General features: G+C 40.1%; 1 protein-coding gene across 2 annotated transcripts in view; it reads left to right on the plus strand.

Annotated features, from left to right (window-relative positions):
- The window catches only part of HLCS (holocarboxylase synthetase), a 112,441-nt gene that overhangs the window by 85,897 nt on the left and 303 nt on the right, over window positions 1-26,241 (plus strand). For both annotated transcript variants that reach the window (XM_088539338.1, XM_088539339.1), the window contains 4 exons: window positions 17,824-17,891; window positions 18,847-19,007; window positions 22,427-22,541; window positions 25,673-25,886. In XM_088539338.1, the coding sequence (XP_088395464.1) occupies window positions 17,824-17,891; window positions 18,847-19,007; window positions 22,427-22,541; window positions 25,673-25,886 (558 nt within the window). The remainder of the gene's footprint in view (window positions 1-17,823; window positions 17,892-18,846; window positions 19,008-22,426; window positions 22,542-25,672; window positions 25,887-26,241) is intronic.

Consider the following 26,241-nt stretch of genomic DNA (forward strand, 5'->3'; position numbering starts at 1 on the left):
ACACTGCATAAGGCAAAACCCGGGACCGTAACCTTCTCCCAGAGCAGAACTCTGCTGGAAATCTTTTTCACTCACTGTGTAAGTGCAGATGGTGCAGTAATCCTTTTGTACATATATGTTTATCATGACAGCCACATTGTTCTTATGGTTTTGTACAGCTCAGAGAGGATTCAGTGTATCTGTTAAGGAAGGATTTGAGGAGAGACTGTTTGCTTTCTGTCTTAGAAGTGTCAATGCTGGCATCTTCATTAAGCTTGGCATTTGCAGGCTGCCAGTCCTTATTTTCTGGCTTTTTTTTTTTCCCCTCCAGTTGCCATTTTATATAATGGTCTGTTTTTATAAGTTCAGATTCAGAAAGATAAGAACAAAAACATATAGATGCAGGTGAAAGTAAATAATTTTAGTTAATAACTGAAGATGTTAGGTACCTCTTCAAATGAAATTCCTACTTTCGACCTGTTTGCATCTCCATATGTCTTAATTGCACGTGTTGGATTTATTCTTTGTTCATAACCCCATTATTGTGAACTAGGACATTTAGATTAGGATAATGGTTTGTTGTGGAATAATTCATAGTGGATTTCAGGGCCAATAACTGAAGCTTAAAATCGGTGGCATGTGGCAAAAAATTCCAATCCTTGAGATAGCTTAGTTTTCTTAGCTTTAGTGAACGTTTAGTGAACATGAGTTAACCAGTCCACCAAAAGAAAAATGAAAGGAGAAGAAAAAAATACTATTAAAGTACATCTTATATTTATAAGTATATCCACAATATTTGAATATTCAAATTGCACATGACATTAATGGTTTGATCACTTCTTTCCTTTAAGGATGTCTTGAATGCATGCTGTCAGCCTTCATTTTTTTTTGTATTCATGTTCTGTCTTGTCTTAATTCTTAAATTTTCTCTCTGGTCTCTTTGAGATAGAGACCAATTTACCATACAGTGAGTAGCACAATAAGGTCCCATTCGTAACTCAGCGAGGATCATTATTTTCTGGTCTAAACCTTTCTTGCAGTTGGAAAATATTTTTGTTTCCCAGCTTGCTGTGAATGTATAGGCAATACTGGGGATTTTTTTTGCTGCTAAAAAGAATCATCTTTTGTTCCTTGAGATGATTATATATAAAGAGTAGAAGTAGCACTTTCTTTTTCCATTGAGCTTTGTTTTAGACTTCTGGGATTCCGTTGCTGAAGCGTTTTCAAATGACCACATAAAAAAAAGATGTTTTAAAATACTATATTGATTCTTTTGTGTGAATGCCTCACACAAATTATTCTCTTAAATATAAGTGAGATGACCCGTTCCTAAAATGAAGCATCCTTAACCAAACGTGCAGCCAGGCATGTTGGGGATGGATGGCAGGAGTTCGGGATGGATCACATAGAGTACCATAGCTAAATGAAACTGCTTTGGAATTTTGTATCGGCAGCAAGTAATTGCACAGCTGGCATTTAGCCAAGGATCTGATATTACCATTCTGTAATATCATGACTTAATTATTTGATAGAATAGAACCAGAATGCAATACAATGCAGTTTATCACAATGACTTTGAAGGGCATTTGTACTGTATTATGCTCATCATTCGCAAATAAATAATCAAAAAATCAGATCTTAAAAATATCTTTATGTTCTATGCAGACATAAGTGTATGTTCCATTGTGTCTGTAATTTCATGGGCTGAAGTGAGAGGTTTTTTTTCAGTGGCTGTACATGTGTTTTTCAGTTTTTGCATCAGCATCTTGGGATTGGGCTATATTTCTTGGAATGCACTTGAAGTATCTTGGGTAGTTTCAGATTTAGCTGATCTCCTTTTGTGACACTGCAAGCAGAAAAAAATCAGAATATTTGGTGAAGTTGTGAGGCTTGCACTTGAGTGGCTGGAAGAACACTGTAGAATTAGCATCAAAACACAGATTTTAAAAAGGAAGGCATTTCATTGATGTTCTGTTTTTTCGTCTTGGAGAACAAGTTTGTACATTTGATTAGCGACCTAAAACCATATCCACTTAAATTTTGCTATATATTGCCTAAGTCAGTAATTTGTTTCATGCCTGTATATTGTTTAATGTGACAGAATATATGTAACTTGTCTTAGATTGCTTTGGTCTAATCTCTGCAGCATGGATATGAGGTATGGCTGCCCATCCAGACAGCACATCCAGAAGTCAGAGAAACTGCCGAGATCTCCTACCTATGAAAAGTGTCCTACATATAATATACCCTGGACTATCTGACATAACAAGTCCTGTGGTTTATTGCATGACGACTGAAATATGAGGTGGCTTTGACATGCAATATGGAGGATGGCATATGAAAGTCCAAGTGACTCCAGTACAAAGGCCTACAACTAGAAGTGATAACGTGTGAATGTCTTGAAAGCATTTTAGTGGTGCCTTCAGTGCAGAGCAGATCAATTTAGGTGTAGAACTGCTGCCAGATAGGAGTTGTGCTCTTCAGGCAAAGGCGTAGCGTGCTTTGAAGTAGCAATGCACTGTGGCCCGGGAAAGCAATAAATGGCAAAGCAAACTGTGGTGGCAGCCGGCGTGCTTGCCAGGCGTGTGAAGGGGTAAGTTTCCAGGAACACGATGCCTTCCATTATGGCGGAGTTGGAGGTTTTGCGTAACTCCTTTCCTGCAATCAGTCTTGCCGTTGCTTGCACGTCGGCCGTGTTTGATTTGTGTCTCTGTCACCGAATTGCTCGTGGCATCAGCCATGACGGATGTCTGATAAACAGGTTGAGGACAGCTCAGTCTTAGGTCGCTGGGCTATTGTCTCTGATTTTAGAAATGTGTGTTACTGCTTCGCATCGTGTATGGGCATGGGAATAGTATGGACAGACCCTTCTCACTGCTGCCCCAAAAATCTGAAGTTCTGAGTCTGAGCAAAGCCGACTCTTCAAGTCACTGCATCTCCCTGGGAGGCTCTGATGACCATGCAGAGCTCCTGTGCCCTTCCCAAGGTCCCCGAGTCACCTCTGCGAAGCAAACTGCACAGACAGAGGGCAGAACTGCCATGAAGCCTCTTCGACCAAAGGTGCTAATTTTCAGAGGAGGCACTAGGATGCTTTTTGTGCTTTTGTAGCATTTTCTCTCTGGTTTTTGCATTGCTTTGTAAATAGTTATTAAGCTTGCGAAGAACTCTTTAAGAGACGCTATTGGTAAACATTAAGTATATACTAAAATTGGAAAATTGAAGCACAAAAGTTATGATTTTGCTTTGGATCCTAAAACGACACACATGAAATGTTGCTCATGTGAAGATCCCATCCTAGCAAATTGATACTGAATTGTCTCTACTGACATCAAAGTTCTTCTGATTGGATTGAATATTAATAACGTATGACATAGGCAAATGAAATAGGTTTTATCCAGTAATAATCGATTTAAACCAAAGTTTTAGCCGTTGTTTGCCTGAAGTCTTGAATCTTCAAAACTGCTTGGGGAGGGAACTTTGAGCAGACTTTCAGTATTATTCTTGCCCCCTTTATTTGACATGAAAATTCGCATCTTGAATATGAACCTATAGTTAATCCTATTTAACCTCTTGCTACTGTGATTTGAATGTACAAATATATATAATTTTTGCTTATGTAAGTGATGTCTAAGCTTAATTCTGCTCTGTCTGTGCTATTCGAATATTTGAACTCGTACCCAGGCCTAGCAGTGGGGTGAAGACGGCTTGCCAGGACTGCAGAGCTTTTGTGGCAAGAGAAACTTAATCCCAGCTTGTCTGAGAAAGGGGCAGCCATGCGAACAGCTGCGTTTCGTGAGGCCTCGTGGCAATCTGCCTTGCAGATAATGTTTTCACTGCCTTGCGAGTCAACCCAAAATATCAGAATATAGCCCAGAGAGGCTAGACAGGCACGCAACTAACTTAGTGTTCATACAGGGAAGCCATGTCTGCAGTGAAGTAGTCCTTTAAAATCCTTTAATTAAGATGAATTCTGTTCAAGTGGATTATCACAGTGTTCCTGTGGAAAAAGTCCATGAGATTTTATTGATTCATACTTGCACTTACCAAAAAAAAAAAAAAAAAAGAACTGAGGAGGCACCTTAACCTTGCCTGCAAGATAGGTTTTTTTTTGATTTTTTCCAGTTACTACAACTGGCTGTTTTTTTCGTGTTTATGTGTAAGTGAAGGATATTAGGTTTTGTTTGGATTTACAGTGGCTCTCCTACTGGAAGGAATTGCCTAAGTTATAGTGAGATGTGCTGAATGGACATAGAGATAAAGCATCCTTCTACTATCACATTTTATATTTTACAATCTGTCTTCTAAAATTCAGTCATGTTTTCTTTGAGAATATCTGAAAGCTAAAGAACATAACAGAAGAAGTCGTAAGAGCTCTTCAGTAACAAAAGTAAATGTTCGTGTGAAAGGAGGGATGGAGTGTGCTAAGTTACCAAAGATGTATTTTGTGTAAATTTCCAAGAAATATTTTTGATGAGTTTTTTTTTTTTTTTAAATTGAGGACTTGGCAGTATGTTTAAGGTTGTAGAGGCTGCCTTGCTTCATCTCTTTTTAGAATAGCTAATATAAGTTTTATCATTTGAAATATGTAAGTCAGGGGAGGAGTTTTTAACTATTAAAATTATAATAACTTTCAAAACTGGTTGATTCTATATGTAATTACTTAAAAGTAAGAATACTTCAATGAGGCAGTATGCCAACTTTATTTGACAATATCCAGCCATTCAGTTGCTGACATTAAAATAAATAAATAAATAAAATCTCTTCCTCTTTTCTGTTGCTAAACCACTGAGCATTTCCAGGTAGCGTCACGCTATGAAAAGCGCGGGGTGCGTTCAGATGGAGAGTTAAGCTCCTTTTGTTGTGTTTGGCTTGCACTAGTGCATGTCTCAGCTTTCAGGATTTGTGTAAAGGTAGAACAAAAAAAAACCCATTGGAGAATTAGGTTATGTTCTGCATATTAACAGAGGTCCATTTGATCATGTCTGCATTTGATTTGGGAATGAATGTTCCATTTCTTGCCTCATAAGGTTATCTGATGTGTAAAAGTATTCCGCCCGAGTCCAGTACTTAACATATATCTTGCTGGTTAGGAAGCTTCAGGTTCTGCTCAAGTTCTGATGTACAGCCGTGGAATTAATGTAACACTTCTGCAACTCGATACCTAGAACAGTTTTTTCAGCATACCTGGGAAATGCTATTAGAGATCCACAAAACCCGTATGCTCATGATAGGAACATGCTCACATCAAGGACCCACATGTCCACCGACAGCTGATTCGTTTCCTGCTCTCAAAATTCAATTCTTTCTCTGCTCTGCTGATACTATTGGGAATGTTGTCTGTTTGAGAGAATTGTGTTTCCCTGCCATGGATGGAGTGCAGAGATCAAAGATCTGCCATCACCGCCTGAGCCGTGTGTTTTGTCTGCGCTTGGTCCTGTCGGCCTGCAGGACCCTCAGACTCCATTTCTCTTACTGAGTCGCTTGAGCGTCCCGGTGATGGAGCAAATCCTAGGAGCTTTACAAAAATGCAGAAGGTGGTTCCTGCCCCAGATTTTGCAAACTGCCTATGGAAAAAAGACTTCCAGGCAGACTGGCGTAGGGATGTTAATTGAGTAATCGTGAAAAGGGTCTCAGGGGGTGAACACAGGTAGCTTATAGGTTTACTATGGAGAAGGTACCCTGTACAGTAAAACAGAGTTGGTGAGATGATGGCTTGTATAGCTTGGTTCTGGATGGAGAGGAACATAAAGATCTGCTTTATGTCTGTCTTTGTAAATTCAACATTTACAGAGTACTCATTGGAAAATGCCACTTTAAAAAAAAAATCTGAAAGGAAGAGTATTTCCTCGTCCTATTCTTTTTCTTTCTCAATTAATTTCAACACTAAATATGTTGTTAATGGTGGAGCATGAAAGCTGCTCAGGCTGCTAAAATTACTCCAATTTTTCCAGGACTGCAAATGCTTTTTACCTAGAAAAGGTATGTTAGCATCTAATACTCAGAAAAAAAAAAGTGAAAAGCGCTTCATTAAAACCACCTTTTTACATTGCTTGGCAAGACCAAGAGCTAAACTAGTGAATGATATTCGTTTATATAACTGGCAGATCTGTACAGGGGTGGATATATTGACCACAGTTTTATTAGCAAGGGTTTTAACACAGCTCAGCTTAGCGCTCAGAGAGGGTGAAAAGTAGTTTCCCCAAATCACTTCCTTTACCTCAACCAATATACTCATTATTTAATTGCTCATCACTTTTTCCTCAAATGTGGGAATTTAAGGTGCTGTAGCCAACAGTCCTATTTTAACTGTACCATAAAGACACATTCAATTGACTTGTTCCCATTTCTGCTGTACATGTTGTTGGAGTCGTGCTGCCTTCTGGTGACTGGCCTTTTCTTAGTCATGCTTTAATCTAATCCTCTTTGTGCAAAGTAGGTGGCTTCTAAAGGCTTATTGAAAATGATAGTTATTGATCTCAGCATCACAGATCATATTTTCATTAACGGAAGAGGGGGTCTGAGAAGATGCTCTCCATTTTTCTAATTTCACTTAAGCTATGTTCCTGTTCGATGCTGTTACCTGTGTCCTTAGTGGTGATGCTCCTGCACCAACTAGGCCAGTCTGCTAAAGCTTCCCATCTCTCCAGGCCTCCGAGCAGCTCAGTCATTGCACTAATAATGTGATTAATGACAGCTCGTTTGGGGTAAGTGTGGCCAGGGGAATAATCACATGCAAAGGCATTCAATGAAAACTGGGCGTTTGGATACCAGTTTTCAAAAGGAGTTCAGGATGTATGAATTGGGAACTGAATGTGGGCCAGAAAGCCTCGTGTTGAAAGAGAAAATGAGGACTGAGAGCAGAATTCATACAAAACACGTTGCATATAAAATGTGTGGAGGGATCCTTCCAGGTACGCTCAGTAGTGGGAATGCTGAGCTGGAGTTACTGGTCCAGGCTTCAGATTTACTGGCTACTGGAGAAAGCAGAGGAAGGAAAAGAGTTCGGGTCTGGGAAGCCTGACTCCTGAGCTGAGGAGAAGGGAATATAAGAGAATTCGGTTGCTCTCATCAGGAGAAGATGTGACTGAGGTAATAAATCGTTTACTCAGGTAAAAAGCCCCTTACAGAAAGGAAAGAAATAAGCATTTCTGCATTTTCTACTGGCTGTAGGACAATGCTGTAAAGCAGAAATACATTTCTTCTTTAGAAATTGCTTGAGAAGGGTAATTTGCCTAATAAAACTGTAGCTTCTCCAGCACCGTAAGTTTTTGACAACGGTCTAGGCAATGTTCTCTGAGGCATAAAAGAGGAAGGGAGGCGGACTTGGCGCTTGCCGTTGCTGCCAAGCCTCTTCTCTGGGGCGTCTCAGGCCCACGCGGGGGCTGTTGGCGCTGACCTGTCGCTGCCGGAGGGTTTCAGCTGCTTTCGTGCCCGCAGCCAGGCCTCGCCTTGTCACGATTGCCCATCCGGGTACTGCCCCTCTGTTGGCATGGTGGGGTTTTGCGCTGCACAAATGTGCTAACCACACATTTTTTCTTCCACATTTGCGCTCATTTCTAAGAGTAGAGCATGTTTGCACAGTTATTTCTGATGCTTCCCATTTAAGCAATTCTATCCAACCTTCTCCAGAGGCAGGGAATTGTTTTTCACAGACCATCCTGCCCGTAGATAAAACCTTATTGTTTCATTTAAAGTGAAACACCACCGTGCCTGTCTCCCAGTTTCTTCTTGCTTAGTGGTAAGTACTGCAAACCCTCATAGTATCGTGTAACTAATCCTGCAAGTCTTCCACCTGCTCTTTGATCCTTGCTTCTATTGCATGGGATCTGAGTGGTTCTGCTGATTCCGTGTTGCCTGGAACATCTCTGCCAAGGATTCGCGTCTGAATACGCTTCAAGGCAACTCCGTCCAAACATCAGTGTCTGCGGAGCACCTGTTTTGCAGAAATGTGCCAGTAAAGCTGAATGAGAAGATTTGTTTTCTGGGCCCACATTTTGCTTTCAAGTTTACACCTTTAAATCTAAAGAAGGCATGCACAGAAAAATAGGGAGCCCACAGGTCTGCCAGGAGCTTCCGTAATGATTTATGACCTATTTCAGCTGTTCCTGGATGGCAGTCTGTGATTTGATTACTTATCTGAGAAGCAAATGCAAGTAATGTGATCAAACACAGCACATGAGAGCTGGGCACAGACCCCAGGACCCCCAGACCTCCAACAGAATCACACTGCAGTAGAGCTTTGGGGAAGAGGGAGAAAAATGAGGGTGATCCATCCTACAGTTTCCTTTGCTTTTCATTCAGGAATGTTGAGATACTGCTTATAGAGGCACTCCATTTGAATGTGACATGTTATATTTATCTGCATTCACAAGTGATATCAGAGTGTACTGAGGTAACACATGAATGAAAGGCTTTTCTTCTTGTTAGTGTATTCCACAGCATTTGATCTGCTCGGACTTTGTTGTCCGTTCTGTGCAAAGATCATCGCCCGGAGAAGGGCTGAAATGCCAAGATCCAAGCAGATTCACTTGGGGACCTTGGGGAAACCTATTTGGTTTCTTGCCCCTTAGCAGTTGCTGCCTGTGTAGCAGGTGGGAAACTCAAAATTACAGGGATGTGAGGGAATCTTGGGATTTTTTGCTACCAGTTCTGACAAAGAGAATCCACTCTTTTGGGAGTTAAAGCCAGCTACATTTTGTGTTGAGTCTGTGGTTCAAGTCTTCAAGATGAGGACTGCTTCTGGAGTCTACAGAGGATACTGTGGCCACCGGAAGGTAACTTCCTTATTTTGAAATCCATTCTTAATCACCCATGAAATTAACTATTGGAGTCTGCCTTTAAGTTTGCACAGTCTAATAGTAGGGGTTTTAAAAGTATTTGACAACATATTTGGAAACAGAACTTTTCTGTTCTTTATTTATATGTTTCTGGATGTTGGCTCTTGCATGAGAAAAGTGCTGTATGCTTTAATACTGAATTTAGAAATCTTGTGGTTTCCCTTGGCACTGTAGGGAGCAGCTAGAACAAGACTCTGGTACTTGATGAGAGCAGTTTTGTGCTTTAACAATTAGATGCATGAACACAGTGCCAACTGAGTCCCACTACTGTGCTTATTGCCCATTTTATCCCCCATAAAAAAATCTTATTTCAATATTATTATCTCTACCATGATCTGCAACTTAAAGTCAAGACAAGAGCTGAAGTATGGTTAGCTACTCCCTCACACGGGAGCAAGAAGTTGAAGAAAAAGCTCTGTTTTGGACTATTGAAGTGTAATGCTTTGAGTTTATAACCCAGCTAGATGTTTCAGGTGAGCTCAACAACAGCTTGACCTGCGCATATGGGACTTAAATGCCTTGTGAAAGTGCTAGTTCAGACATCCCACACTGCTTCTGTGACTGGAATGGGAGAGTCCTAATCCAAAATGCATCTCCTGGGCTGCCTTTGCCTTTGCAAAGGGGAATCTCAAGCTTGGTGGCCAGTGTAGCTTGTTAACACAACCTTAATCTTCGTGGGAAAGTCGACGCATGTGAAACCCGATTTGTGACACCATGGATCCTTTGGAGTTGAAATGATTCAAAACTTAGGCCTTTCCATATATTTGAAGAAACTGATATGTTTGATGAGGTTGAAAATACCTCAAAAAGTGTTATTTTTTTTTAATGAAAAACGAATGTTTCAAACAAATTAATTTTTCCATCTCTTAGAGAGCACTGGCTTTTCCAAATCTGCAATTTCGGTGAAAAAATGCATATCTGGAAAACATTTGACTAGGCCGAATCATGTTTCTTAAAAATAATATTTTAGTATTTCAAATGACAGCTGAAGTTTTAGACTTAAATAGCTATTTTGAAAAATTTCACAGAAATATGTCTCTCACTGAAATGCTTTTTCTTTAAAAAAAATAGTATTATTTCCCCTCACTAGCACATTCAATTTCTAATTTTGCTTTAAGATTTTATAGCATGCTTAAGACCTTTCTAGATGCTATACATCTAGGGGTTTTAGTAGAATAGGAACAAAACTGACATTTTTCATGGAGTGGGAGTTCTCCTATTAAATTATGATGTCTTATGGACATCATAGAAATACATTACTTTTAAATTGTTTGGCACAACAAAAAACTGTTAGTAGTATTTTAATATTTTTTTCAAAGATTTTGTATTCCATGGTACTTAATACTTTTCAGAGGATTTTGTTCCATGGTACTTAATGGGAAAAAAGATACAAATAAGGTTCTGCTTTACCTGACATTTTATGAAACCATAGTTGCTTTATAATGGTTATAACACCTGGACAAAATTACGAAGATTTGACTTAATGCCAAATAATGTGTCAAATTGCCGTCCACAGGACTATGTTGGTAACACGCATTGTGCAGGGTAGCACATATTGCAGAAAATAAGAATATGACCAGGCAGTCAGAACTAACAATAAATTTTATGTGTGTTTTTAAATCACATGAATTGTAGACTGGCTGATAGTCTTCCACACTGTTGCCAAATGCATGCAACTTATTTTTCATGTATAATGTTTGTCTAAGTCATAGCTTTACCCTTCAGCAAGAGCATAAATATACAAGTAGCTAAGTGTGGAGAGAAAAAAGCTTAGAAATTGATACTTGATAAGGGACATTTGAAAATTTGGACCCGTTAGTTTTGGCTGATGAGACCAGAGGTACCTGAGAAATTTGAATGGAGCTCTAGTTGTTTGTTTTTCACATAAAAGGTTTTTCAGAAAGGTTGCCGGGCCAGCTGACAGCTTCCCCAGAGATGACAGCCAATAATGTGGACCACAGCTAATGTGAGATGGTACAACAATGTGCTACCTCTTGTTTGGATGTCGGGAAATGGTAGAACTTCTCTTTAGACAGAGGAGAAAAAGAAAAGGAAATTATATTTCATTTAGCATTGGGTTAGAAAGACTAGAGCTGTACTGCATCCATAGGCTTTTCGCGGCAACCACGTTATCAACAAAAACCTACCAGAGACTAAATTTGGAGCACGATATAGTTGCAGACATGGAAACAGGCAAATCGTGCAGAAGAATTCAAATGCTTTCCTGGTATTTTCTTTAGTGTAAAGTAGTTTGAGTAGTATAAAATTATTTTAATTATAACTAGTTTTGTTACAACTTTGACTAATAAAGGAGTAAAGGAAAAAATATGATTGTAAGTAAAGTAAGTGTTAAAATTAATTTTGTAGAATTTCTACAGTTACTTAGCAAATAATGGATTTCTGATGAAGTGTTTTATTCTTTCCCGGGATTGCGAAGGTTGGAGGGGGGATCTGATTAATTTCTGCTTCAGCAGAATACTTCTTCATTCCTATTTTAACTAACGTGACATGCCCAGTGTCTTTTGTTCTGCATCAGCCCCAGCTATTTGACAGGCTACTTGGGAATCATTTCACCCTCTTCTATGGTGGAACTCGGCAACTATTTAACACCACACATGATTTAAGACAGGAAATGAAGGATTGTCTAAGTAAATTGCAGAGAAATTTTCGTAAGGAAATGTAATTATCCAGACTGGAATTTGGCCTGAGTACAAAGTTAAAATCTCTGTGTATGCAAAAAGTTCTCTGGTTATTTTCATTTTCTTATCTGAAAGGTGAAATTAAATAAAGATTGTATGAATTCAGAATTGACTGTGGGTTACTTTGAGATCCCAACACTTCAGGTTAATCATACTATTAGAGAATTAATTAGCAAATCTAGTACTAATTTGACATAAATTTGCCACCTGGTGAATTGCTGTTGTTCCTTGCTGTATGGTGCGGCCTTCAGGTTTCTCCCTCTGGCAGTGGCCAAGGTTGTACAAGTGTGATAAAGTTATAGTTAAAATTGACATAGCTACAAGCTACACTGATCTGTATATTTTAAACTTCTTTGTAGCATCTGTAACTTGCTTTGCTTTGGATAAGAGGAGGTAAATCTGTTTTGCATCAATATGTTTAGAACTTTTTACTCCATTCTGAGGATTTTCTTCTTACCATGTTAGGATAAATGGATTTCACTGCATTCCAGTAACTATTCTGTCTCTTAAATTTTGGGATTGGAGTCCATTTTCAATGAGTTCTGTTTCATTTCCATTCATTCTGTGTTAACTTTTCAATACACTTCAAGTAGCCTTTTCAAGTAAAGGTCATGGATTAAAATGATTATGTTTTGAAGGAAAAAAAAATGAATTGTTCAGAATGATTTTTTTTTTTCATTTCAAATTAAAAACTGAAGCAACTTGAAGTCCTAAACTTTCCTCACATGCCTCTTGGAAACTCCCTGCTTTACTGTAACTTTGTGGTCTTGATGATATTCACAGAGCAGCTGATTTACTGAATAAAGAAGTTCTTTAAGTTTTGAGTTTTGGAACATTACCAGTGTGTCTGAACCCAGGTTTCAAATTTTACTGGCATTTTGTTGGCAAACCAATTTTTTGGAGTCCTTTCTTATTTGGGTATGTTTCCTGACACCTTTGGCTGTATGGTACTATGTTTTAAATTCTCTTTTTCTTTTTTTAAGAGGAAAAGTCTATAAACATATACAAAGAATTAATTATAAAATAGCTAGTATAAAATAGAGAGACAAGAAAATTACCAGCTGAAAAATGCAGTGAGCAGAAAAAAATGAGCATTTAGTGGTGGAGGTATACACTGTCTGTTCTGCAACCTTGATTCTCAAAGTAATTCCGCAAGCAAAACATGTACTATTCTGAGTAATTTAAATCCAGCATAAGTACATGGATGGTAAGACCAAACCAGCTCTTTCTTCCCTTCTGTCCAGTGGCCCCTTGTTCCTGTTGCTTCCCTTTTGCCAACTGCTGTGTTCGTTTGTGGTGAGTCAGATTAGAGAATTAGAGATGGATCCAGCTGAAAACGAGCTCGCTTGACTTCACCTTACTTCCAGTCTTGCTATTTGTTGCAATGAAAAAAAAAGTATGAAATCGGGACCTAAAGTTGGAACTATATTCTTGTTAATGTCGTATTGTCCCAGATTAGGCCAACTAGCCAAAAGGTATATAAATTGCTAACCTGTATCATTTATAATGTGATACTATGCTGAAAATGCACAACTAAAATAGCACAATCTTCTTTTTTCAGTTTTCATTGCAGTAAGGTAGGAGAAGGTAGCAGTCCAAGGTTCCAGGGTGCTTCGTAGTTACGCACAAGTCTGAGACATTGTAGTCATCTGTGCCTTTTTTCACTGATGTGGGACATTAATATATCCAAAGAGAACTTGATACTAAATGATCCTTTCAGCAATAGTGTTGCTATAGGGAAAGCCACTATAAAGTGCAAAAAGCTATGAATTTTTGCAATAGAACAGAGGAGCGTATTCATGTAATAGTGTATTCTGGCACATATGGTACCTGCTGGATATAGGCAAAGTTATAACAGTGCCGAGCAGTAAGATTCCTATCACTTAAATAAGCCTCAGTAGGATTAACAGTTTAGGTGTTCTTCTACCTGTCTCAGCTGTGGGAGTCAATCTTTTGGCAGCCTTCAGTTTACTTAGGAAGTCAGTGATTAGGGCACAGAAAGAGGAAGATGGGTAAAATTAAGTATTAATTGAGGCTTGCAAGCGTGCATGTAAATGACTTTACTCTCAGGTTCTACTTGGGACAAGGGATTTCAGTAAATAGCCAGGTGCCCAAGCTAAATTGCTGATTTAGTGATTAATTGCTAGTCACTGATTGCCGGCCAATTTCAACCAATTTAAAGGACAGCTAGAAATACCAAAACTACCACATTTCTGTACATTTCTTAGAACTGTAGCATCCTTCAGGTTGGATGGGATGCCTGCAGGTTTCTTGTTCAATCTCTTGCTCCGAGTTAACTGTGAATTCAAGACGGGTTGCTCAGGGCTTTGTGCAGTGAGACCTTAAAGACCTCCAAGGCCAGGGATACTCCACAGCCTCAGTGGGCACCCCATTTCCGAGCTTAATTATCCTCATAGTTTTCTGTCATTTGCAAACCTGATTAGAAGATATGCCATTTCATCCTAAGGGTCAGTGGTAAAGATATTAACAGGATGGGTGTCAGGATAAACCTCTGAGAAGCTCTGATTGCAACAAGCCTCCAAAGAGAGTATAAACCATTAACCACTACTTTTCAAGCCCAAAATCCTAGCATTTTTTTTCTCCTCTAGTAGTCCACCTACAGAGACCACAATAGCCAGCTTGGATATAAGGATGGTGGGAAAGAGCCTGTTGAGAACCTAACTAAAGCCAAGGTGCTCTCCCTTCATCCACAAATTTAGTCATTCCATCATCGATGGCACTCAGGCTGGTCAGGCATGATGCTTCTAAGCCCAAGATAGAGAAGCTTATTTTTGGATTTACCCTTGGAGTTATCAAAAGCAAATCCAGAAGCAGCAGCTTCTCAGTCTTCTGCTCCGTAGAAGACGGCCATAGGTTTGACCTGCTCTTCCATTCATAGAGGTTACAGGTAGAAGAGAGAAATCTGAACTGGGGTGCTCTCGATAAAAATAAATGAATATTAAATGATAATAAAAAGCCGTGTGGATGTAAGAATTACCTGTTGTGTTTGGCCAGCTGGCCAAGCTTCCCGTGCCTCGTGTCAGGCCGCTCAGCACACACCTTGTGGAGCCGGCCACGGCATCGTGCAGCCTGAGGGTTATGGAAAGGAAAGGGAGGGCTGTGGGGGCTTAAGGAAACATATTAGTAGGTACACTGCTCATTTCCAAAATGGGCATAATGGGTTATAGCTATGGATATAAAGTAGTAAAGCAAGAATTCAGGCCTCCTTCTTGCCCAAAATAATGTAAGGAACTGATCAAGGGGGGTGTTCCATTCCGCTAGACTAAAAATACATACTTTGTTTTTATGTGTTTTTCATTTATAATGTCTGTAAGTAGTATTTGTAAACAATGTTTTTTGAGGGTGAGATTTTCAGACAAGAAACTGGGAAGAAAGAGAGAAATCTGTTCATAACTTACCCTCTTGTGCCCAGATATTTTAACATCTGGAATGTTATGCTGCCTCTTGTAATACCTCTGCAATACTGTAACACAGCAGGATGCATTAATGAGAGTTTCAACCTTAAACCCACAACATCAATGAAATTTATAGTTGTCAGGCCGTTAACATTATTCAAACATAGTTTTTGTGGTTTCAATTCCCATTTTATGTTCGCGTAGGAAGAAAAGTCATTGTGTTGACTAGCCGTGGAGACAGATTCCTCCTTGGACTTGAAATGTCTATAAACCAATTAAGCATTGTTTATTACTCTTGACAGCATTCATAGAGTGCATTACTTTTTATATATATATATTTGTATAAAAAGTAGTGCTAGAAAATCTCTCTCTTAATATTTCAACTGCTTTTAGTGCTTCTTGAGCACTGAAAGTGCCTTTCTCACGTTTTGGAAAATACCACAAAAATGTTCAAAGCAGGGAAAAAATGTATATAAAATCCAAGTATCTTTTTTTTGAATCCTAAATGCTGTCTAATATCCCACCTAATGAGAAAATTTGTTTTCATTTGTTTCATGCTTTTCTGCTCTTGCATCTCAGTGTGGTCTTGTGGTGCTTAACTTGTAGAGCAAGATGGTTGAAGAACATAGAAAAGAATGGTGAATTTCTTATAGGCAAAGATTTAAGAAAAATTGTGGTGAACATGGTGATTAAGTCACTCTGTAGTAAACTAAAATAGTTAAATCTGCAATTGATTAAGTTAAAAGGATGAAGGGAAGTCAATAAGTAAAAAAGCACACGTACGGTTGCTCTTTCTGGTAAGGAAAATACAATTTGTTTCTTCTAGAAACAAACAATGCCACAACATTTACAACGTTCAGAAGTTGGGTTTTCTTATTATCTTAGGCTTTGTGGTGATTCCAGAGCAATCTCAGGAAGCAGTACAAAGAAATCTATCTGTCTCTTGATGTATCAAGCTGGGTATTAGCAGCTTCCCCATGTTGTGTCCGTCTTCAAGAAATTCTCTGTGGCTCTTAAAAGTGCAAACCCTGTCTCTGTGTTCAATATGTTACTCGCTGCTGCCAAGCCTCTAATAGCTGCAGGCATGTGCTGTGTTAATCATCTCTCTTTGTTCTGGAAGCCCCTCTTTTGGTTTCCTAACAATTTTTTTTCCTGCTCTCATTATTTTTCTCCTGTCATTGCAGCGCAGGACATTTCTTTTGGTTTGTTTTGGTTTGTATTTTTGCCTATTTAACAACAAATATGAATGGAGAAGCAACGGATATCCATGTATTTTGACAGCGCCTCTCTTATTGTGCTTCCAAAGTTAAATTAGATTTCCATGTTGCAGTCCCACGAGTGCGGTGCCGAAGCCGAAGTCTCGCTGTTCCCAGCAGACAGTGTTGAGGCCACATGGGCACAGCAAACTAGTTGGGATTTTCTGCCGGGTCCCAGCATAAGTGGAGGTGTACTTCCAGTGTTAAAGGTTGGTGGTAAATGATCCTAGTCCCAGGCAGCAATTCACGGGGTCCACAGGAAAGACTTACTGAGCTGCATTGCATGTGAAATGGGAGGGGACTGGCAAAGGGATCTTCTGGCTCTCGCTCTTTGAAAATGCCTCATGCCGATTCCTTAATAATGTGGGAAAACATCTGCTGGGCTTTTCCTAGGCATGGGCTGCTGCGATTTGTAGCAGCCAAGGTTCCCATATTTGTCATCAGTGAAGGCGGATCAGTGAAGGCTCCTGTCTTCGGTCGGGCCCTGCCAATGGAGCGGCTCTGCCGTCGGGACAGTTTCCGAGGCCTTGGGGCATCCTCCTCGCGCCTCGCTCCTCTGCTGGCCCCGGCAGCAGCCCCTTCCCATCCCCGAGGCCGCGCAGAGCAGCAGCCCCTTCCCTTCCTGCCCACCGAGGTGTCCGTGTGCCCTCCCGGCAGCCGCTCCGGGGCCCGGCAGAGCTCCCGCCGGCTCTGGGAGCGGGATGAAGTCGATATGAGCGATACCCGCGGATCGGGATAGCGCTTATCGCCCGGACAAGGCCTCTTTTATGGGAATGAACAGCGCTGCGTTTGTGCCCGTGTTGCGCGTGGCGGTTGGGCCTATAAATCACTTCACGGGTTTACCTGCCGGCGACGTGCTGAATATCTGTTTTATCTATTGCTAAATTACTCTGTGCAAACATGCAAGGTGAAGAGGGATCTTGGTACAGTTCAGATCGGCGTTGAAGTGGCGTGAACCAAGTTCTCACCGTAGTAGTATTATTTTTTTTCAGTTTAGCATTGACTCATTTGATGGTGTTAAAGTGCACTTTCTACTTATCCCCAGAGGAAAGTTAGTATTCTTTTAAGTGAAACTATTTTAAAAGCAGAACACAAACCTAAAATAAGCCAGTGTTCTCTAGAGTTCTCAGAAGGTGTAGATTTATTTACTGTAGTTAAATCATAATTAGTTCTCAGGGGATAGTGTATCTTTTAAACTGCTTTACTGCCACCATATTGGTTTTCCAAATAATCAGAAACTGATGCTGTTATGTTCTGTACTACAGGCAAAAATTTGCTCTAAGTAGAAACAAATGTCTAGAATTGCTAGTTGTCACTTACTGAAGATAGTGACATACAAAAAATAAGCACTTCAAGAAACGTGAAGAAATACAAAACGTATGTTTTCAGAAGGTACCTTAAATGAACTACAGTTGTAACTTTTTCCAGCATAACAGATAGAGTAAACTTTTCCTTAATAACTTTTCAGTTAATCTTTTTTCTTTAATACTTGAATGCTTTTTCATCAAGAATAAACATTAACTGTTAATGGATAAATGGTAATATCATGTTATGTAAGATATTACCTTACATTTAAATATAGATTTTTATGAATGTTCCACCTGATAAACTCTTTTTTCTTTCTTCCAACTGGCAGGTTAATGTACAAGTTGCCTGAGGAGATGGGTTTAATAGCAATTGCTGTTAGACAAACACAAGGGAAAGGTCAGTATGTTTCCTTCCTAATAAATGCATCTTAAATGCATGGAATAGGGCATTTTAGCATTGTATACCCGTGTTAGAGATATATTATGCTTGTTTTCAATGTAAGCTATTGGGTAGTATCGGCCTCTTCCCCCACTTAAACTATGGAATCAAACTTGAAACCTAAGTGATTGGAGACCAAAGTAAGCATTTTTAGGATGTTAGGTGGCTTAGCAGGCTTCCAGTTTCTGCCAGAAAGTCTCTGCAGTCATGGAAGCTGCCATCCCTACACTTGGTGTAATACAAGTTGGACCTCCCAACCAAAATTTGCTGGTTTAACTGGAACAAGATTTGCTCTGAGCTAGAGGTTGTTTGCATCTACTGCACTGTGAAAACCTATCGTTTGGGTTTTTACAGTCTTTTGCAGATAAATAAAAGCAGTTTCTGCCAGGGAGATGCTAGCTCAGATTTGAAAGCTGTGCCAATTTTAATATTAGCCTGAACTTGTAGCTCACCTGAGCATAGCTCTGCATGAAAATGCTTGGCTGGCTTTGGGCTCAAATCTAGTTTGTGTCCTGTTGAGTCACCATGTGGATGGATTTGTAGATACGCACAGAGTATCTTTACAAAGATAATCTTTAAATACACTTTGCACTTTAAAACACTTCAAATTTTTTGAAGCATATATGTTACAGAGTACCAGGAAAATCCCAGAAGAAAGTCATTTGTGCCGTTTTGAGAAAATTAGTAGCAGGATGCATATTAACTACTAGCTGTTTTTAAAAAGGGAAAGGTTTGCACTTTAACATTTTTTTCTTTAAAAATTAGTTTGAAAACTCCTTTACAGGACTTCCTGCAAATTCTCGGATACCACTGAATCTTTTGCTTTTGTTATTGTCTCTGTTAGTGTTAAGGTAAGAATGTATATATATATTTGTTTTCTTCTTTTGGAGTTAATTTTTTCCTCCCTCCACAGGTCGTGGTGGAAATGTTTGGCTCAGTCCCGTGGGCTGTGCACTGTCCACTTTACACATGACCATTCCTCTCTATTCCAACCTGGGCCAGAGAATCCCTTTCATTCAGCATCTAGTGTCCTTGGCAGTGGTGGAAGCAGTTAGATCAATACCAGGATACGAGGTATCTCATTTTAATTTATGTCAATATTCCTATTTCTGTTTCCACTAAATGTAGATTTTGACCGGTATGTTGGATGACCAAATGTATAATGTAGTTCCTCAGTGCTAATGCAGTGGGAAACTGTAAATGGTAAATTCAACCTTCGTAATTGTTCATGTATATTAAGAGAACTAGCTACATATGGTGAATACTGCATCCTCTCGAGCAGGTTAAGAATACTACACTCATTTCACTCATAATCTGATGAAATTTAAGATTCCGTCTTCAGCAGTAAAGACAGTTCAATTCTGGTTTGTCTAACAATTTAGTTAATTTGTTTTGATTTTTGAAAGAGCTGAGGAAAAGGGAGGAGTGGAAATGAATAAACCTGACAAATCCTTTTCTGTTGCTTATTTATTTATTTATTTATTTATTATTTCTTGGTGGTGCTGTTTCAGTGGTCACTTTATCCCTTTTAAAGAATTTTTCCAACCCTTGTTTAAGGCTGAAAACGGATTTCTAAAGCAAGAAGTTAGGAGTATTGCTCTCAAGGGGGAATCAAGTGTCCTGTCATCAGTATTAAAATGAAGAACCAGTCTTCTTCTTCACCTCATATATCTCCTTTTTAATGTTACCATTTCCTAATATTTGCTAACTATAAAACTTTGGTATTTTACAGAAGTAGTTAACTAAAGCATATGTTTCCTATATTACACAAAATCAATGACTTATACACATTTACACATGAACTTTATTATAGTGGCACCCAGTAGCTTTGCTGTAGTTTAGGGTCTGTCAGCCTTTCTATTAAAACCTTCTAACTTCAGTTCTTCATGACTTGACTATAAAAACAAAATGCTTCAGGCTAAAATTTGCAATATAAAATATTTGGCTAGGGGTGAATAATTTAACTATTTAGAAGAGAAGGGACAGAGGACTTAGTTGTATAAAATATCAGAGTTTGAGGGAAGGAGTTAATTTATGAATTGAGGTGTTTTTGCCTCTGTGAGCCTACCCTAGTGTACTGTGGCATTTTTATTTTATTCCATTCAAGAGGAAAAATGTCACTGACATATTAAATATTAATATAGAAACAGTATGGATCAGTAATACACATCCCAGGATCTACCAATCTTATTCTGATACTTGCTGTTTTTCTGGTACTGTAGTTTGTTATGCCCAAGGCAAAGCTATCTGTTTTACAATAGAGAATCACACATGAAAAATTCTTTTAGCAATTGCCCCGGAAGATATTTGGAAGGACTGAATTCTGCTGTTAGTCATCACAAAGGTAACCAAAACCGATGGTTATTACAGTTATTGATAATTTTTCCATCATCCTAGGCTTGGAAGGACAAAGGGCTTTTGTGGCGTTGTTGAGAAGTCTTTTTTCTTTTTTCTGTGGTAAGAAAGGAAACCAAACTCTAGAGAAGGTCTAAAACAATGTTCAGATCTGGATCCAAGTTATGTTAGAGCAAGGAAATACAACGGTTTGTGAGAAGCTCAACGCTTACGTCTCCACTTTGCGCGTGGACAGTGCAGGGCTTTTCTTTACGTGAGACGGACACGCGCGGCCAGCAAGCTGCAGTGGCTGGAAGCAGCGGGCTGAGACAGAGCCGAGCTTTCCTTCTTCGCTCCGGATTTCCATACCTCCGTGGGCGTAGGTCAGAACCTTAATATTACTTTAACATACTTCAATGCAGTTTGTTATGCTCCAAGTCCATTTCGGGGTTTCTGTACGGAGGTATCAGATGCTGTGTCTCCGTTCATCAGCCAGGCGTCATCGGTAAGACTGTGTCTGAAGGGCCAGCAGGTGAGGCTCTGCACAGCTCTGCATGCTCAGAGAGAAAATCAGATAGCTCAATCAATAGCAAGCTTTCTTTGCAGATGTTAGTGCTGTGAATGCAAGTGGGCCTTATATCTGCTTTCCCGTTCTGAGAGCAGGTAAAATCTCTCTCTAGCGAGTGAAAATAAGAACGTGCTCCGTTCTTTTGGAGCTTTTGATTTTTAATTGTCCAGTGGATTTTGTAACCTTCTCATAATTTATTTGCTGCACTGATAGTTGTGCAAGACTTTATCTTGTTGCTCTGTTTTGTGGCAAATAGCTTGGGTCACCACCGTGAAGACTATGGCATGAAAATACCTGACTGACTGGTTGGTTCTCTGTCTTGCCAGTCGCTTCACTTGCAGCTCCAAGTGTGTGGTGTCTTACAGGTGTATGTTTTTCCTTAAATACGGTCTATGTGAATGCACAGTGATTAATTTGCAGGGAGAATAGCGACCTCTCCCCTGGGTGCCTTCAGAGGATCTCTTAACACTGATAATGCCGTTTAACTGTGGGATACTTTGCCTGTCTCAGGAGTCCTCTGCAAATGCTTTTGCAGTGTGAGGAGTCAAGTTGTTTTCCGTAATGAATATGAATTGGTCATAGTCACTTAGAGCCCTTTGATAGCAAAATCAGTTAGTGTTTCCTGTCACTGGATGTATAATGGACTCCTCTCTGGCCTTTAAATCTGTCAGGAAAGTAGCCATGGACCCAGGTGCAGTTTTCACACATCCTGTAAAGGGATTTCATAATCTACAATAGGGGGGAATGCGACTCTTGTAGTCCTGGAGCACCTCCCGTAATTTGCCTCTTGGGATACAGTCAGATGCAGTTTTTCAAGCTCCAGGAAGCACATTTGCTTTCTTTTTGTGTTTAAGTAGCTGGTGCAAAGTTCAGTTCAGTTCTGTGGTTTCAACAAAAACCTCTCTATTGCACTGGAATGGTGTCATACAGCACAGTTTGTGTTTCCAGCTCCACGGTGTTGCTTGAGCGTAGCTGCCGAGAGCGTGAATATTTTTAGGACGTTTGTGGAGTATTTGCATAGTTGTGAACTGGAATTTCTCCTGTCTGCTGAATTTCCTTTCTGAAATTCAAGATGTCATTGTCCCCGGGTCTGGTTCCTGCCAGGGTCCTCGCACGCGGCCGGGGTGTCGTTGTGGATGCAGACTGGTGGTTTATTAGATCCGTAGGTGCTGCCACAGTTTGCATCTTTCCTGACTAAACCTTTGCCAGTCCTTAGTGGGTACTCATGAATGAATTAAATGAATTCTTTAAAATCTTACGGTTTGCAGATGGAAAGTCTCTAATAAATATCACTAGTCCCTTCTTTGGATTCTCTAAGCTATGATTATCTACAATAATTGTATTTTTTCACTAGACACTCACCTTTTTCCAACGGCTGCCAGCACCATAGTAAACCATGTACCATGATTTGATCAGTAATGCCTTGGGAACACACACATAGGTTCTTATTATGAAGAGCTGGCTGTATCACGTTTGTGGTGGTACAGGAGGTACAGAAAATGCAGAAAACAAAGTGAGGAGTAAGTTGTGTTTTTATAGGCAATACCTGAGAGCAGAGTGTTTCTAAATGTCTGTGTTCTTGTCTTTTTAGGGTATTGAACTGCGAGTGAAATGGCCCAATGATATTTACTACAGCGATCTCATGAAGCTCGGTGGAGTGCTGGTGAACTCTACGCTTATTGAAACAACGTTTCATATACTTATTGGTAAATGCCTATTTTCAAGCTTTTTTATATTGCTTTTTCTAAAGACATTTGTCATTAATGTCTTTATGAGTTCAAATGATAAGGACAAGAACAAAAAATGACAGAAGCCTGAGGAAATAAAGTGTAACATTAAATTAAAAGATAGCACAAACAGTATTTGCCTTAATTCCTCATAATAATTCCATATGCTTGGCAAAGAAACCTAAATGCAAGCATCTGAGTTGGTGTAATGAGCTTCACATAAAAAGCAGTGCGTGCATGTTACTGATGTTTTCATTCCTCCTTTTTTAATTTTTTCATAACTTTTTTCTGCTGATACCTTTCCAAAAATTGGACTATTGCTAGTTAAACAGTGAAGTAGCAGTGAACTGATTTGATTACTTAGTCACTAAAATTTGCCAAGTCCTTGGGAAGGCTGGGAGAGAAGGGAAGGATGATCTGCTGGTTGATTTATTTGGATTGTTTTGAGGATGAAGAAAGACTAAGAAAGACTGTCTCAGAAAGACTGTGCAAACATTTTCCAGCTGGTCCCAGTGCTAAAACAGGGAAAGATTTCTGAGCACACAATAAGTATTGACATGTTCCTATCATCGGTCTGCCTTTTTCAGGTCTGATTGATAAGCAGACTGCAAATGGATAAGGAATATTTTTCCCTTACCCAGCAGCAGGCAGAGATCTGCCCCCATCCTCAGAAACTGCCACAGGAAGCTCCAGCTCCTGGGGCCCTCAAGTAATTATCTGTGTTATATCTAAAAAAATGAAAACTTCTTGCCAAGTCCAGAGGGTTAAACAAGAAACTGATAGTACTTGTCTTGCACCTGACCATAGCTCAGAATTAAAAAGAGTATTTTGCACAGTGGGTGTGGACGAGATATATGGTTTCTATCAAGACGGTCTAAATTTTAAGGCAAGCAAAACAGCTGATGTAGCCATCACCTTCTGCTGTGAAACATGCTCAGACATTGAATGCTCTGTTTAATTGTTATGTGCCCGTTTTTAAAATAATCTATGAGCGCAGCATGGGAACTGCAGAGACACTTAGGGTCTCTCTGTGCACTTTTAGGTATTTACTGATTCCATGTGTTTTTTTCTGGAGCTTATATTTCAACTTGACGTTATCACAGGGTAACACAAGAAAAGCGAAAATGGCTCAGAAAATAGCTCACCTTATCAAAAATCTATCTGCATGTTTTATCTTGGTTTTGAACCTAGGGCTGTATAGCGTAAACATCAAAATTTTGAAATTTTGTGGATTTAAGTGGATACTTACTCTTTGTAGTCTCTCTGATGTCCATAGGAGTCATCTTGGGGAGGTTAGGCCTGAGGTGTGCACAACGACATACGTTTTCAGCAACGCACTTGCTGCTGGTAGCTTCTAAGAGTGAGAGCTGTTTGTCACATACGAGTCTAAGGATCTTTTCCATCATTTCAATGATGGTGTTGACCATGGTAGTGGGTGATTTGTGACATCCAGCAGTCGTAGCAATGAGATCAAACTTCCGTAACTGGAAAAATGAGCCAAATGCACCGTCCACTCTCTACAGTCGTGCAGATTCCTTTCCTCGACGTGCTGGTGCTGAGCACTCAGAAAGGTTGGTGCAGGTGTGAGGGGACAAAGTCAGGGCCATCTACAGAACCACATTGCCAGGAGAAGCCCCTCAGGAGAATAGAGACAAACCTGCCTTTTCGCCTGGCTGCGGGGTGCAGGCTTTGCAGGAGATGCAGCTTAGGTAGTGAGCGGTTGTGCAGAGCGTCTGCTCATGCCTTGCCTTCTTGTGGAAGACACATCCCTGCAGATGCGAAACGTCCCCTCGAGCTGCACCGGGCGAAGGCTGCAGCAGCCTCGAGCTGGAGAGCGCGCGGGCCCCTCCGTGCGCTCGCGGTCGTGGCGCGAGGCCGCGCGGGCTGGAGCGCTGCTGCTGCTGCTGCTGCTGCTGCTGCTGCTGCTGGGCTCTCGGCAGTCTCGCCGTGGGCTCCGGTCCCCTGACTCACCCTGGCAGCACGAAGCAGCGTCACGAGCGCCCTCGTCCTCGTCCTTTCTGCACTCGTCCGTGTCTCGGGGTGAGCGGCGGCGCTGTGACCCGTTAGCTTGGCACTTTTTTGGTGGCGCAGCAGCTTCCTCCGCACACATTCTCTGATGAGTTAAAAAGGAGAAACTCCTTTTCAGGATTCCTTTTCTCTCTCCTTTCAGAAGAAAACCTTCTCATGATTAGTATGAATTAATTCTCTATATGCACAGTCGCATTAATAGCAAATTTACAAAGCAATCCATGTGGACATTCCCTCAGAAGAAGGTGTATTATGTCTGAGCCTGATTGACAGGACTAGTGTTTTGTCCCAAGTGTCTGAGGACATTAGGAAGAATAAACAAACAGGTAATACAATATATTTCTTTACATCCCTCGAAGCCTGTTTCAGCATACTGCAAAAAAGGCCCCAAGAGACATATTTAAATAAGAAAGGCATTTGGCCAACATTATTCAGGCTGGAGAAATCTCAGTGAGAGATTTGAGGCTTCTAAAGGATACACTGTGGTAAGTTAGATTAAGCAAACTGGAGTCTTACCCCACAAACTTAAATCTTCTGGGCTTTTCAGAGCAAGGCAAACAAGGCTTGTCAGCCGAGCAAAAAGGCTTAGTTTCAGAAAACAAAAGCAGCTAGCCATAGTAAACAGAAAAGACCCTTGACTAAGTTTTAATTGGAAAGATAAAAATCCATCTCAGAATATGATCAGTGATTTGCTCTCAAACAGCTAATTACCTATCAGCAAATTAAAAGGTTTCCAGTTTCGATGTTGCCAACCAACGGGTACCCAGCGTGCCAGTCACCAGCCACCTTCCAAACCTCCCTGCCAGGGTGGTGGTTTGTTGGAAGGACTGCATTGGTTTTGCTTCCACCATTTTGGGGAGCATTTTAAGGACGAGAGGCACAAAATCTGGACTAGGATTTGTAGTTATACTACCAAGAAGATTTAAACATGTAAGAGAGCAAAAAAAAATGTTCACTGAAACTAGTGATCATTGCATCAACTAGTTGAAAAAAAAGTACTAACTTTTTAGTGGTAATAAAATATTCACATTTACAGGAGAATGAACATTTTCTATCCTCTTCTTTCGATTTGTCCTCCTCAGGCTTTGGATTTAATGTGAATAACAGCAACCCCACCATATGCATCAATGATCTCATCAGGAAATACAATAAGGAAGAGGGGACACAACTGAAGCCTTTAACTGCAGACTGTCTCATTGCAAGAACTGTAACTGTGCTAGAGAGGCTGATAGATATTTTTCAGGAGAAAGGGCCCAATGGAGTTCTTCACCATTACTACAAGTACTGGGTACACAGGTAAGTGCAACTTTCTGCTATTCCCTGAACATTTTTTCTTTTTTTCCTTTTTTAAGTAAGTAGGAAATAACTCATGGATGTTTTGTCTTCCACTGAGCATGCGCTATGAGACTGCCTTCAAAAGCAGTGACTTAATGAAGATACATTCCTAAGCAGGAAGTAGTTTTGTAGGGGTGAATAGCAGTAGCACAGAGTAAGGTTAACACGCTGGCGTCGGCTAAAGAAAGCTCCTAGGTGTTTCACATGCATCACCCTGGAGCAAGGGCGGTGGAGAGTGATTTGTGTAGCTAGTGATGGAGTTGCTGTGCTCCTGCCTTTACAAGAAAAGCAGACTATTAGATTAACTGCTGATTTA

Source organism: Tinamus guttatus, unplaced genomic scaffold (assembly GCF_059628265.1).
Source record: "Tinamus guttatus ecotype Peru unplaced genomic scaffold, ASM5962826v1 Tinamus_guttatus_pri_ptg001602l, whole genome shotgun sequence".
In the NCBI taxonomy this organism is placed as follows: domain Eukaryota; kingdom Metazoa; phylum Chordata; class Aves; order Tinamiformes; family Tinamidae; genus Tinamus; species Tinamus guttatus.